Source organism: Blennius ocellaris (genome assembly GCF_963422515.1).
Source record: "Blennius ocellaris genome assembly, chromosome: 20".
NCBI lineage: Eukaryota > Metazoa > Chordata > Actinopteri > Blenniiformes > Blenniidae > Blennius > Blennius ocellaris.
Window position 1 is genome coordinate 73,548 of NC_137669.1, and position 15,343 is coordinate 88,890.

Genomic DNA, 15,343 nt, shown 5'->3' on the forward strand with positions numbered 1-15,343 from the left:
CTCCTGGTCCCTCCTGGTCCCTCCTGGTCCCTCCTGGTCCCTCCTGGCCTCAGGTCCTGATCCGCCCACAGACCTGCGAGCCGTCAACCTTTCCGACTCGTCAGCGTTGTTACTGTGGCGTCCGGCGCTGGCAGCGGTGGATAAGTACGCCATCGTCTACGGTGCAGGGACAGGTACACACACACACACACACACACACACACACACACACACACTCTGCTTTTAATTTTCTTAACTCGTGCAGACAAACAATACCAGACATAACGAAGACCATCGACAAACATAAACAAGAAACAAGTGCTGTTTACATTGTGAGTGTGTGTGTGTGTGTGTGTGTGTGTGTGTGTGTGTGTGTGTGTTGGGATTTATGGTTGACATTAGCATTAAAATGACTGTAAGTAATAGATTACTGAAAGTAACAGATTACTGAAAGTAATTTATGAAAAATGTAAATTACTAATGGAAGCAAACAGTCATTTGCTCATTAACGACTCCTAGAGTACTTAAGTAATCACTTAAAAGTTAATAAATTATCAAACATAATTTATTAATGAAAAATTATTAATTTGAATAAATTGATTATCAAATCATAATAAAATCGGGGCACCACCAGCTAAACTTGTAATAGCTAATACCAAAATCTCATACATAAAAAAGGTTATTAAGCTAGTTAATATTTCTGTGTAAATATAATAATCTTAAAAAACAGGAAGGAGTGAGATTAGAGCACAGACTGTTACAAACCAGTGAATTGTCAACAATAAATACACAATAATTACCAAGAATCCATCAATTCACCTAAAAGGTGTTTATTTACACAAATGTATTAATTCATCAATAATTCTGAAATTATTTATTAAATCACCACAATCAAGTAACAACCGTCGTCTAACATGATCTAGTCTACTGAACAGCAACACCAAGAAAGAGTGTGTGTGTGTTTTAATGTGTGTGTGTTTTAATGTGTGTGTTTTAATGTGTGTGTGTTTTAATGTGTGTCTGCATGCAAATGGGGACATGAAGGACAGAATGGGGACATAAAGGACAGAATGGGGACATGAAGGACAGAATGGGGACATAAAGGACAGAATAGGGACATGAAGGACAGAATGGGGACATAAAGGACAGAATGGGGACATGAAGGACAGAATGGGGACATAAAGGACAGAATAGGGACATAAAGGACAGAATGGGGACATAAAGGACAGAATGGGGACATGAAGGACAGAATGGGGACATAAAGGACAGAATGGGGACATGAAGGACAGAATGGGGACATAAAGGACAGAATAGGGACATGAAGGACAGAATGGGGACATAAAGGACAGAATGGGGACATGAAGGACAGAATGGGGACATAAAGGACAGAATAGGGACATAGAGGACAGAATGGGGACATAAAGGACATAATGGGGACATGAAGGACAGAATGGGGACATAAAGGACAGAATGGGGACATGAAGGACAGAATGGGGACATAAAGGACAGAATGGGGACATGAAGGACAGAATGGTGACATAAAGGACAGAATGGGGACATGAAGGACAGAATGGTGACATAAAGGACAGAATGGGGACATGAAGGACAGAATGAGGACATAAAGGACAGAATGGGGACATGAAGGACAGAATGGGGACATAAAGGACATAATGGGGACATGAAGGACAGAATGGGGACATGAAGGACAGAATGGTGACATAAAGGACAGAATGGGGACATGAAGGACAGAATAGGGACATGAAGGACAGAATGGGGACATAAAGGACAGAATGGTGACATAAAGGACAGAATAGGGACATGAAGGACAGAATGGGGACATAAAGGACAGAATAGGGACATGAAGGACAGAATGGTGACATAAAGGACAGAATGGTGACATAAAGGACATGAAGGACAGAATGGGGACATAAAGGACAGAATAGGGACATGAAGGACAGAATGGTGACATAAAGGACAGAATGGGGACATGAAGGACAGAATGGGGACATAAAGGACAGAATGGGGACATAAAGGACAGAATGGGGACATTAAGGACAGAATAGGGACATGAAGGACAGAATGGTGACATAAAGGACAGAATGGTGACATAAAGGACAGAATGGGGACATAAAGGACAGAATGGGGACATAAAGGACAGAATGGGGACATAAAGGACAGAATGGGGACATGAGAGGAGTGGGTTGCTTCGCGAGCGTCTGATGGTTCAGAATGGAGGTGAAAACATTCAGAGGTAGAGAAAAAAGTCGCATAAAAGTTTGAGATGTGAGGTCGCTCTGATGACATCATGGGTTTGCGACCATGTTTACCACAGTTCAGCAGCATGTTCTCCCCTGGTAAGCCAGCCAGGTATTTTGTAGTTGTGACAAAGTTCACCGTGGACGAACAGTTGAGTGTTCCGTCCCGCGGCTCCGGCCTCGGCCAACACCGGCTGGACGAGCCTCCGTCTCCCTGTGATCTCGGGGGGACTGGTCCCCCAGGGAGCTCCCTGGCTTTCCCCATGATGATGTCTTGTGCCTGGAATCCAGACGCTTGGCCACAATAGGACGATTCCGGGATTTCCCCCGTCATGACGTGAGCCCAGGCAATGAGGCCCTGCCGGCCGGACCCCCTGGACCTCGCAGTCTTTCATCTTTTGATGTGCTGTGAAAAAAGCCTTCCCCAGAGGCTCCGTTGTCTCATAACTTTCTTTTGGCTTCTCAGGTTTTGAGCTTGTATTGACTCATGTTGTAGATTTGCCCTCAATATTTTGAGTTTGTTTACTTCCAGGCGCAGCGATGCGTTGTCATTTTTCAGGACATCCACCAAAGCAACGTGAAAGTTTTAAATCATCTGTTAGCGTGTTGAAGCTATCTTTGGGTCTCTTTTCTTACCACGTAAATGCAGCATTCCCTCCACAGGAGGTTTATCTATGAAGCATAATATCAGTGATACCCGACATGGACTTATTGGTATCGGGTCATAAATGACATCATACCTCGGCCACATTAGCATCATGCTATGTTGCTATGAATGACATAGGCCCTGTTTACACGACAACGTTTCAGGTGACGACACCTAATCCGTAAAGAAAGACAGAGTGTCTCCACTGCAGCAGAGGACACAGGGACAACCATGTAGTCAGTCTGCCGAGCCACAGGAGGGCGCTGTTGCTTGAATGTGTGATGAAACCACACAGACGTGTGCAGAGAAGAAAACACTATAAAGGTGAAGAAAATGGGAGAAGCCGCCTCCCACACGGACTGATGAGGCATCAGGCGCTATCAGGAGAGTCTCAACTCTAAACTACTGACATGGAGGGTCAAACTAGAATACTGACGGGGAGTCAAACCCCTGCAGGGCGGCCATGTTTGTTTACAAGTGATGAAGAGGAGGGAGGGGAGAGAGCACGCCCAGCAACAGGCTAAATAGCCTCCAGCAGTCTCTGCAGGAGGGATTAAACAATCTTTCCACCTTGGAGCCCATTAAAAACTGGCGGATTCAGAGCATCTGCACACTGGTGCCGCGTCAAAGAACCCAACAGTGAGGAACGTTTTGAGGATAGACTCGTGATTGTTGTCGTGGAACGGGGCCTTAGCCCGCTTTAACTGCTATATTATTGTAGCTGTGTTGCTGGTGGCTCGTGTTCACTTCTGAGTCTCAGTGTTGTTTTCTGATTCGTCCTTGTGGACAGATAGGGAATTGCACAGTGTGCAGACGACCAAACTAGATCTGACTTCAAATTCTCAAATTGAGCACAAAGTAAAATATAAGAATATCACCCCATGACTAAATTTCTTTCCATTGAAATCAAAACCAGTTAAGATCTCATTTAAATTTTAATTTGTTGGATGTAAGGAAGAAAAAGATTATTTAAGAAATAACTTTCTTTAAGGCCAATTCTTACTCCATAAGAAGAAGAAAAAAACTTGAGCACTGCCGTGTGCTGCTCATGGTTCCAGCTCTCTAATCACCATCAGTCATATTTAGCTTCTAACATCACTACTGTCTGAGCGCCGCAGCTCGTTAAAATGTCGTGATGCACCTGAACGCATCACTCAAAGCCGTCAGCTCCTCCAGTTAAAACCAGACCAACATGGCGCTCGTACAAAAACTCTGTTATTACTGAACCAGTTCAGAGAAATGTTTCTGACAGGAGGAGAGAAAGAAACTGGAGTTGAAAAGTGAAAACGTCACTTCACAGACGTGTGGCTGCTGTGAGGGGGCGTGGCCTGTTGAGAGGAGTGTGGCCTGTTTGAGGGGACGTGACCTGCTGTGACTGGCGTGGTCTGCGGTGATGGGGCGTGGCCTGTGGTGGGGGCGTGGCCTGCGAGTTCGGCAGCATCTTGCAGTCGCCTTTGCTTAATTTCCTCTGCAAGAGCGTATCTTAACTATTCCTCTTCCTCCTGTTGGACCCTGAATCCATGTTCTGCTTCAAGCGGTTGTCCCCTAAGAGGACAGTCTGCAGGAACAATGAAGGTAATAGAACAGCAGGGGGAGGACAGTCTGCAGGAACAATGAAGGTAATAGAATAGCAGGGGGAGGACAGTCTGCAGGAACAATGAAGGTAATAGAACAGCAGGGGGAGGACAGTCTGCAGGAACAATGAAGGTAATAGAACAGCAGGGGGGAGGACAGTCTGCAGGAACAATGAAGGTAATAGAACAGCAGGGGGAGGACAGTCTGCAGGAACAATGAAGGTAATAGAACAGCAGGGGGAGGACAGTCTGCAGGAACAATGAAGGTAATAGAACAGCAGGGGGAGGACAGTCTGCAGGAACAATGAAGGTAATAGAACAGCAGGGGAGGACAGTCTGCAGGAACAATGAAGGTAATAGAACAGCAGGGGGAGGACAGTCTGCAGGAACAATGAAGGTAATAGAACAGCAGGGGGAGGACAGTCTGCAGGAACAATGAAGGTAATAGAACAGCAGGGGGAGGACAGTCTGCAGGAACAATGAAGGTGATAGAACAGCAGGGGGAGGACAGTCTGCAGGAACAATGAAGGTAATAGAACAGCAGGGGGAGGACAGTCTGCAGGAACAATTAAGGTGATAGAACAGCAGGGGGAGGACAGTCTGCAGGAACAATGAAGGTAATAGAACAGCAGGGGGAGGACAGTCTGCAGGAACAATGAAGATAATAGAACAGCAGGGGGAGGACAGTCTGCAGGAACAATGAAGGTAATAGAACAGCAGGGGGGAGGACAGTCTGCAGGAACAATGAAGGTAATAGAACAGCAGGGGGAGAACAGTCTGCAGGAACAATGAAGGTAATAGAATAGCAGGGGGAGGACAGTCTGCAGGAACAATGAAGGTAATAGAACAGCAGGGGGAGAACAGTCTGCAGGAACAATGAAGGTAATAGAACAGCAGGGGGAGGACAGTCTGCAGGAACAATGAAGGTAATAGAACAGCAGGGGGAGGACAGTCTGCAGGAACAATGATGGTAATAGAACAGCAGGGGGAGGACAGTCTGCAGGAACAATGATGGTAATAGAACAGCAGGGGGAGGACAGTCTGCAGGAACAATGAAGGTAATAGAACAGCAGGGGAGGACAGTCTGCAGGAACAATGAAGGTGATAGAACAGCAGGGGGAGGACAGTCTGCAGGAACAATGAAGGTAATTGAACAGCAGGGGGAAGACAGTCTGCAGGAACAATGAAGGTAATAGAACAGCAGGGGGAGGACAGTCTGCAGGAACAATGAAGGTAATAGAACAGCAGGGGGAGGACAGTCTGCAGGAACAATGAAGGTAATAGAACAGCAGGGGGAGGACAGTCTGCAGGAACAATGAAGGTAATTGAACAGCAGGGGGAGGACAGTCTGCAGGAACAATGAAGGTAATAGAACAGCAGGGGGAGGACAGTCTGCAGGAACAATAGAAAGGTAGTAGAATAGCAGGGGGAGGACAGTCTGCAGGAACAATGAAGGTGATAGAACAGCGGGGGAGGACAGTCTGCAGGAACAATGAAGGTAATAGAATAGCAGGGGGAGGACAGTCTGCAGGAACAATGAAGGTAATAGAACAGCAGGGGGAGGACAGTCTGCAGGAACAATGAAGGTGATAGAACAGCAGGGGGAGGACAATCTGCAGGAACAATGAAAGTAATTGAACAGCAGGGGGGTGGACAGTCTGCAGGAACAATGAAGGTAATAGAACAGCAGGGGGAGGACGGTCTACAGGAACAATGAAGGTAATAGAACAGCGGGGGGAGGACAGTCTGCAGGAACAATGAAGGTAATAGAACAGCAGGGGGAGGACGGTCTGCAGGAACAATGAAGGTAATAGAATAGCAGGGGGGAGGACAGTCTGCAGGAACAATGAAGGTAATAGAACAACAGGGGGAGGACAGTCTGCAGGAACAATGAAGGTAATAGAATAGCAGGGGGGAGGACAGTCTGCAGGAATAATGAAGGTAATAGAACAGCAGGGGGAGGACAGTCTGCAGGAACAATGAAGGTAATAGAACAGCAGGGGGAGGACAGTCTGCAGGAACAATGAAGGTAATAGAACAGCAGGGGGAGGACAGTCTGCAGGAACAATGAAGGTAATAGAATAGCAGGGGAAGGACAGTCTGCAGGAACAATGAAGGTAATAGAATAGCAGGGGGAGGACAGTCTGCAGGAACAATGAAGGTGATAGAACAGCGGGGGAGGACAGTCTGCAGGAACAATGAAGGTAATAGAATAGCAGGGGGAGGACAGTCTGCAGGAACAATGAAGGTAATAGAACAGCAGGGGGAGGACAGTCTGCAGTAACAATGGAGGTAATAGAACAGCAGGGGGAGGACAGTCTGCAGGAACAATGAAGGTGATAGAACAGCAGGGGGAGGACAGTCTGCAGGAACAATGAAGGTAATAGAACAGCAGGGGAGAGGACAGTCTGCAGGAACAATAGAAAGGTAGTAGAACTGCAGGGGGAGGACAGTCTGCAGGAACAAAGAAGGTAATAGAACAGCAGGGGGAGGACAGTCTGCTGGAACAATGAAGGTGATAGAACAGCAGGGGGAGGACAGTCTGCAGGAACAATAGAAAGGTAGTATAACCGCAGGGGGAGGACAGTCTGCAGGAACAAAGAAGGTAATAGAACAGCAGGGGGAGGACAGTCTGCAGGAACAATGAAGGTAATAGAACAGCAGGGGGAGGACAGTCTGCAGGAACAATGAAGGTAATAGAACAGCAGGGGGGACAGTCTGCAGGAACAATGAAGGCAATATAACAGCAGGGGGAGGACAGTCTGCAGGAACAATGAAGGTGATAGAACAGCAGGGGGAGGACAGTCTGCAGGAACAATGAAGGTAATAGAATAGCAGGGGGAGGACAGTCTGCAGGAACAATGAAGGTGATAGAACAGCGGGGGAGGACAGTCTGCAGGAACAATGAAGGTAATAGAACAGCAGGGGGAGGACAGTCTGCAGGAACAATGAAGGTAATAGAACAGCATGGGGAGGACAGTCTGCAGGAACAATGAAGGTGATAGAACAGCGGGGGAGGACAGTCTGCAGGAACAATGAAGGTAATAGAATAGCAGGGGGAGGACAGTCTGCAGGAACAATGAAGGTAATAGAATAGCAGGGGGAGGACAGTCTGCAGGAACAATGAAGGTAATAGAACAGCAGGGGGGAGGACAGTCTGCAGGAACAATGAAGGTAATTGAACAGCAGGGGGAGGACAGTCTGCAGGAATAATGAAGGTGACAGAACAGCAGGGGGAGGACAGTCTGCAGGAACAATGAAAGTAATTGAACAGCAGGGGGGAGGACAGTCTGCAGGAACAATGAAGGTAATAGAACAGCAGGGGGAGGACAGTCTGCAGGAACAATGAAGGTGATAGAACAGCAGGGGGAGGACAGTCTGCAGGAACAATGAAGGTAATAGAACAGCAGGGGGAGGACAGTCTGCAGGAACAATGAAGATAATAGAACAGCAGGGGGAGGACAGTCTGCAGGAACAATGAAGGTAATAGAACAGCAGGGGGGAGGACAGTCTGCAGGAACAATGAAGGTAATAGAACAGCAGGGGGAGAACAGTCTGCAGGAACAATGAAGGTAATAGAATAGCAGGGGGAGGACAGTCTGCAGGAACAATGAAGGTAATAGAACAGCAGGGGGAGAACAGTCTGCAGGAACAATGAAGGTAATAGAACAGCAGGGGGAGGACAGTCTGCAGGAACAATGAAGGTAATAGAACAGCAGGGGGAGGACAGTCTGCAGGAACAATGATGGTAATAGAACAGCAGGGGGAGGACAGTCTGCAGGAACAATGATGGTAATAGAACAGCAGGGGGAGGACAGTCTGCAGGAACAATGAAGGTAATAGAACAGCAGGGGAGGACAGTCTGCAGGAACAATGAAGGTGATAGAACAGCAGGGGGAGGACAGTCTGCAGGAACAATGAAGGTAATTGAACAGCAGGGGGAAGACAGTCTGCAGGAACAATGAAGGTAATAGAACAGCAGGGGGAGGACAGTCTGCAGGAACAATGAAGGTAATAGAACAGCAGGGGGAGGACAGTCTGCAGGAACAATGAAGGTAATAGAACAGCAGGGGGAGGACAGTCTGCAGGAACAATGAAGGTAATTGAACAGCAGGGGGAGGACAGTCTGCAGGAACAATGAAGGTAATAGAACAGCAGGGGGAGGACAGTCTGCAGGAACAATAGAAAGGTAGTAGAATAGCAGGGGGAGGACAGTCTGCAGGAACAATGAAGGTGATAGAACAGCGGGGGAGGACAGTCTGCAGGAACAATGAAGGTAATAGAATAGCAGGGGGAGGACAGTCTGCAGGAACAATGAAGGTAATAGAACAGCAGGGGGAGGACAGTCTGCAGGAACAATGAAGGTGATAGAACAGCAGGGGGAGGACAATCTGCAGGAACAATGAAAGTAATTGAACAGCAGGGGGGTGGACAGTCTGCAGGAACAATGAAGGTAATAGAACAGCAGGGGGAGGACGGTCTACAGGAACAATGAAGGTAATAGAACAGCGGGGGGAGGACAGTCTGCAGGAACAATGAAGGTAATAGAACAGCAGGGGGAGGACGGTCTGCAGGAACAATGAAGGTAATAGAATAGCAGGGGGGAGGACAGTCTGCAGGAACAATGAAGGTAATAGAACAACAGGGGGAGGACAGTCTGCAGGAACAATGAAGGTAATAGAATAGCAGGGGGGAGGACAGTCTGCAGGAATAATGAAGGTAATAGAACAGCAGGGGGAGGACAGTCTGCAGGAACAATGAAGGTAATAGAACAGCAGGGGGAGGACAGTCTGCAGGAACAATGAAGGTAATAGAACAGCAGGGGGAGGACAGTCTGCAGGAACAATGAAGGTAATAGAATAGCAGGGGAAGGACAGTCTGCAGGAACAATGAAGGTAATAGAATAGCAGGGGGAGGACAGTCTGCAGGAACAATGAAGGTGATAGAACAGCGGGGGAGGACAGTCTGCAGGAACAATGAAGGTAATAGAATAGCAGGGGGAGGACAGTCTGCAGGAACAATGAAGGTAATAGAACAGCAGGGGGAGGACAGTCTGCAGTAACAATGGAGGTAATAGAACAGCAGGGGGAGGACAGTCTGCAGGAACAATGAAGGTGATAGAACAGCAGGGGGAGGACAGTCTGCAGGAACAATGAAGGTAATAGAACAGCAGGGGAGAGGACAGTCTGCAGGAACAATAGAAAGGTAGTAGAACTGCAGGGGGAGGACAGTCTGCAGGAACAAAGAAGGTAATAGAACAGCAGGGGGAGGACAGTCTGCTGGAACAATGAAGGTGATAGAACAGCAGGGGGAGGACAGTCTGCAGGAACAATAGAAAGGTAGTATAACCGCAGGGGGAGGACAGTCTGCAGGAACAAAGAAGGTAATAGAACAGCAGGGGGAGGACAGTCTGCAGGAACAATGAAGGTAATAGAACAGCAGGGGGAGGACAGTCTGCAGGAACAATGAAGGTAATAGAACAGCAGGGGGGACAGTCTGCAGGAACAATGAAGGCAATATAACAGCAGGGGGAGGACAGTCTGCAGGAACAATGAAGGTGATAGAACAGCGGGGGAGGACAGTCTGCAGGAACAATGAAGGTAATAGAACAGCAGGGGGAGGACAGTCTGCAGGAACAATGAAGGTAATAGAACAGCATGGGGAGGACAGTCTGCAGGAACAATGAAGGTGATAGAACAGCGGGGGAGGACAGTCTGCAGGAACAATGAAGGTAATAGAATAGCAGGGGGAGGACAGTCTGCAGGAACAATGAAGGTAATAGAATAGCAGGGGGAGGACAGTCTGCAGGAACAATGAAGGTAATAGAACAGCAGGGGGGAGGACAGTCTGCAGGAACAATGAAGGTAATTGAACAGCAGGGGGAGGACAGTCTGCAGGAACAATGAAGGTGACAGAACAGCAGGGGGAGGACAGTCTGCAGGAACAATGAAAGTAATTGAACAGCAGGGGGGAGGACAGTCTGCAGGAACAATGAAGGTAATAGAAAAGCAGGGGGAGGACGGTCTACAGGAACAATGAAGGTAATAGAACAGCGGGGGAGGACAGTCTGCAGGAACAATGAAGGTGATAGAACAGCGGGGGAGGACAGTCTGCAGGAACAATGAAGGTAATAGAATAGCAGGGGGAGGACAGTCTGCAGGAACAATGAAGGTGATAGAACAGCGGGGGAGGACAGTCTGCAGGAACAATGAAGGTAATAGAATAGCAGGGGGAGGACAGTCTGCAGGAACAATGAAGGTAATAGAACAGCAGGGGGAGGACAGTCTGCAGTAACAATGGAGGTAATAGAACAGCAGGGGAGGACAGTCTGCAGGAACAATGAAGGTGATAGAACAGCAGGGGGAGGACAGTCTGCAGGAACAATGAAGGTAATAGAACAGCAGGGGAGAGGACAGTCTGCAGGAACAATAGAAAGGTAGTAGAACTGCAGGGGGAGGACAGTCTGCAGGAACAAAGAAGGTAATAGAACAGCAGGGGGAGGACAGTCTGCTGGAACAATGAAGGTGATAGAACAGCAGGGGGAGGACAGTCTGCAGGAACAATAGAAAGGTAGTATAACCGCAGGGGGAGGACAGTCTGCAGGAACAAAGAAGGTAATAGAACAGCAGGGGGAGGACAGTCTGCAGGAACAATGAAGGTAATAGAACAGCAGGGGGAGGACAGTCTGCAGGAACAATGAAGGTAATAGAACAGCAGGGGGGACAGTCTGCAGGAACAATGAAGGCAATATAACAGCAGGGGGAGGACAGTCTGCAGGAACAATGAAGGTGATAGAACAGCAGGGGGAGGACAGTCTGCAGGAACAATGAAGGTAATAGAATAGCAGGGGGAGGACAGTCTGCAGGAACAATGAAGGTGATAGAACAGCGGGGGAGGACAGTCTGCAGGAACAATGAAGGTAATAGAACAGCAGGGGGAGGACAGTCTGCAGGAACAATGAAGGTAATAGAACAGCATGGGGAGGACAGTCTGCAGGAACAATGAAGGTGATAGAACAGCGGGGGAGGACAGTCTGCAGGAACAATGAAGGTAATAGAATAGCAGGGGGAGGACAGTCTGCAGGAACAATGAAGGTAATAGAATAGCAGGGGGAGGACAGTCTGCAGGAACAATGAAGGTAATAGAACAGCAGGGGGGAGGACAGTCTGCAGGAACAATGAAGGTAATTGAACAGCAGGGGGAGGACAGTCTGCAGGAACAATGAAGGTGACAGAACAGCAAGGGGAGGACAGTCTGCAGGAACAATGAAAGTAATTGAACAGCAGGGGGGAGGACAGTCTGCAGGAACAATGAAGGTAATAGAAAAGCAGGGGGAGGACGGTCTACAGGAACAATGAAGGTAATAGAACAGCGGGGGAGGACAGTCTGCAGGAACAATGAAGGTAATAGAACAGCAGGGGGGAGGACAGTCTGCAGGAACAATAGAAAGGTAGTATAACCGCAGGGGGAGGACGGTCTGCAGGAACAATGAAGGTAATAGAATAGCAGGGGGGAGGACAGTCTGCAGGAACAATGAAGGTAATAGAACAACAGGGGGAGGACAGTCTGCAGGAACAATGAAGGTAATAGAATAGCAGGGGGGAGGACAGTCTGCAGGAATAATGAAGGTAATAGAACAGCAGGGGGAGGACAGTCTGCAGGAACAATGAAGGTAATAGAACAGCAGGGGGAGGACAGTCTGCAGGAACAATGAAGGTAATAGAACAGCAGGGGGAGGACAGTCTGCAGGAACAATGAAGGTAATAGAATAGCAGGGGAAGGACAGTCTGCAGGAACAATGAAGGTAATAGAATAGCAGGGGGAGGACAGTCTGCAGGAACAATGAAGGTGATAGAACAGCGGGGGAGGACAGTCTGCAGGAACAATGAAGGTAATAGAATAGCAGGGGGAGGACAGTCTGCAGGAACAATGAAGGTAATAGAACAGCAGGGGGAGGACAGTCTGCAGTAACAATGGAGGTAATAGAACAGCAGGGGGAGGACAGTCTGCAGGAACAATGAAGGTAATAGAACAGCAGTGGGAGGACATTCTGCAGGAAAAATAGAAAGGTAGTAGAACTGCAGGGGGAGGACAGTCTGCAGGAACAAAGAAGGTAATAGAACAGCAGGGGGAGGACAGTCTGCTGGAACAATGAAGGTGATAGAACAGCAGGGGGAGGACAGTCTGCAGGAACAATGAAGGTAATAGAATAGCAGGGGGAGGACAGTCTGCAGGAACAATGAAGGTGATAGAACAGCGGGGGAGGACAGTCTGCAGGAACAATGAAGGTAATAGAACAGCAGGGGGAGGACAGTCTGCAGGAACAATGAAGGTAATAGAACAGCATGGGGAGGACAGTCTGCAGGAACAATGAAGGTGATAGAACAGCGGGGGAGGACAGTCTGCAGGAACAATGAAGGTAATAGAATAGCAGGGGGAGGACAGTCTGCAGGAACAATGAAGGTAATAGAATAGCAGGGGGAGGACAGTCTGCAGGAACAATGAAGGTAATAGAACAGCAGGGGGGAGGACAGTCTGCAGGAACAATGAAGGTAATTGAACAGCAGGGGGAGGACAGTCTGCAGGAACAATGAAGGTGACAGAACAGCAGGGGGAGGACAGTCTGCAGGAACAATGAAAGTAATTGAACAGCAGGGGGGAGGACAGTCTGCAGGAACAATGAAGGTAATAGAAAAGCAGGGGGAGGACGGTCTACAGGAACAATGAAGGTAATAGAACAGCGGGGGAGGACAGTCTGCAGGAACAATGAAGGTAATAGAACAGCAGGGGGGAGGACAGTCTGCAGGAACAATAGAAAGGTAGTATAACCGCAGGGGGAGGACAGTCTCCAGGAACAAAGAAGGTAATAGAACAGCAGGGGGAGGACAGTCTGCAGGAACAATGAAGGTAATAGAACAGCAGGGGGAGGACAGTCTGCAGGAACAATGAAGGTAATAGAACAGCAGGGGGGGACAGTCTGCAGGAACAATGAAGGCAATATAACAGCAGGGGGAGGACAGTCTGCAGGAACAATGAAGGTGATAGAACAGCAGGGGGAGGACAGTCTGCAGGAACAATGAAGGTAACAGAACAGCAGGGGGAGGACAGTCTGCAGGAACAATGAAGGTAATAGAACAGCAGGGGGAGGACAGTCTGCAGGAACAATTAAGTTAATAGAACAGCAGGGGGAGGACAGTCTGCAGGAACAATGAAGGTAATAGAATAGCAGGGGGGAGGACAGTCTGCAGGAACAATGATGGTAATAGAACAGCAGGGGGAGGACAGTCTGCAGGAACAATGAAGGTATTAGAACAGCAGGGGGGAGGACAGTCTGCAGGAACAATGAAGGTAATAGAACAGCAGGGGGAGGACAGTCTGCAGGAACAATGAAGGTAATAGAACAGCAGGGGGAGGACAGTCTGCAGGAACAATGAAGGTAATAGAACAGCATGGGGAGGACAGTCTGCAGGAACAATGAAGGTATTAGAACAGCAGGGGGGAGGACAGTCTGCAGGAACAATGAAGGTAATAGAAAAGCAGGGGGAGGACAATCTGCAGGAACAATGAAGGTAATAGAACAGCAGGGGGAGGACAGTCTGCAGTAACAATGAAGGTAATAGAAAAGCAGGGGGGAGGACAGTCTGCAGGAACAATGAAGGTAATAGAACAGCAGGGGGAGGACAGTCTGCAGGAACAATGAAGGTAATAGAACAGCAGGGGGAGGACAGTCTGCAGGAACAATGAAGGTAATAGAACAGCAGGGGGGAGGACAGTCTGCAGGAACAATGAAGGTAATTGAACAGCAGGGGGAGGACAGTCTGCAGGAACAATGAAGGTGACAGAACAGCAGGGGGAGGATGGTCTACAGGAACAAGTAAGGTAATAGAACAGCGGGGGGAGGACAGTCTGCAGGAACAATGAAGGTAATAGAACAGCAGGGGGGAGGACAGTCTGCAGGAACAATAGAAAGGTAGAATAACCGCAGGGGGAGGACAGTCTGCAGGAACAAAGAAGGTAATAGAACAGCAGGGGGAGGACCGTCTGCAGGAACAATGAAGGTAATAGAACAGCAGGGGGAGGACAGTCTGCAGGAACAATGAAGGTATTAGAACAGCAGGGGGAGGACAGTCTGCAGGGACAATGAAGGTAATAGAAAAGCAGGGGGAGGACAGTCTGCAGGAACAATGAAGGTAATAGAACAGCAGGGGGAGGACAGTCTGCAGGAACAATGAAGGTAATAGAACAGCAGGGGGAGGACAGTCTGCAGGAACAATGAAGGTAATAGAACAGCAGGGGGAGGACAGTCTGCTGGAACAATAAAGGTAATAGAACAGCATGGGGAGGACAGTCTGCAGGAACAATGAAGGTATTAGAACAGCAGGGGGGAGGACAGTCTGCAGGAAATATGAAGGTAATAGAAAAGCAGGGGGAGGACAATCTGCAGGAACAATGAAGGTAATAGAACAGCAGGGGGAGGACAGTCTGCAGGAACAATGAAGGTAATAGAACAGCAGGGGGGGACAGTCTGCAGGAACAATGAAGGCAATATAACAGCAGGGGGAGGACAGTCTGCAGGAACAATGAAGGTGATAGAACAGCAGGGGGAGGACAGTCTGCAGGAACAATGAAGGTAACAGAACAGCAGGGGGAGGACAGTCTGCAGGAACAATGAAGGTAATAGAACAGCAGGGGGAGGACAGTCTGCAGGAACAATTAAGGTAATAGAACAGCAGGGGGAGGACAGTCTGCAGGAACAATGAAGGTAATAGAATAGCAGGGGGGAGGACAGTCTGCAGTAACAATGATGGTAATAGAACAGCAGGGGGAGGACAGTCTGCAGGAACAATGAAGGTATTAGAACAGCAGGGGGGAGGACAGTCTGCAGGAAC

At 48.4% G+C, this 15,343-nt stretch overlaps 1 protein-coding gene across 1 annotated transcript in view; it reads left to right on the plus strand.

Moving 5' to 3' along the window:
* LOC308144624 (uncharacterized protein) overlaps nt 1-15,343 on the plus strand; it is a 109,243-nt gene that overhangs the window by 59,789 nt on the left and 34,111 nt on the right. The window contains exon 11 of the mRNA XM_080515791.1: nt 54-173. Within this exon, the coding sequence (XP_080371917.1) occupies nt 54-173 (120 nt within the window). The remainder of the gene's footprint in view (nt 1-53; nt 174-15,343) is intronic.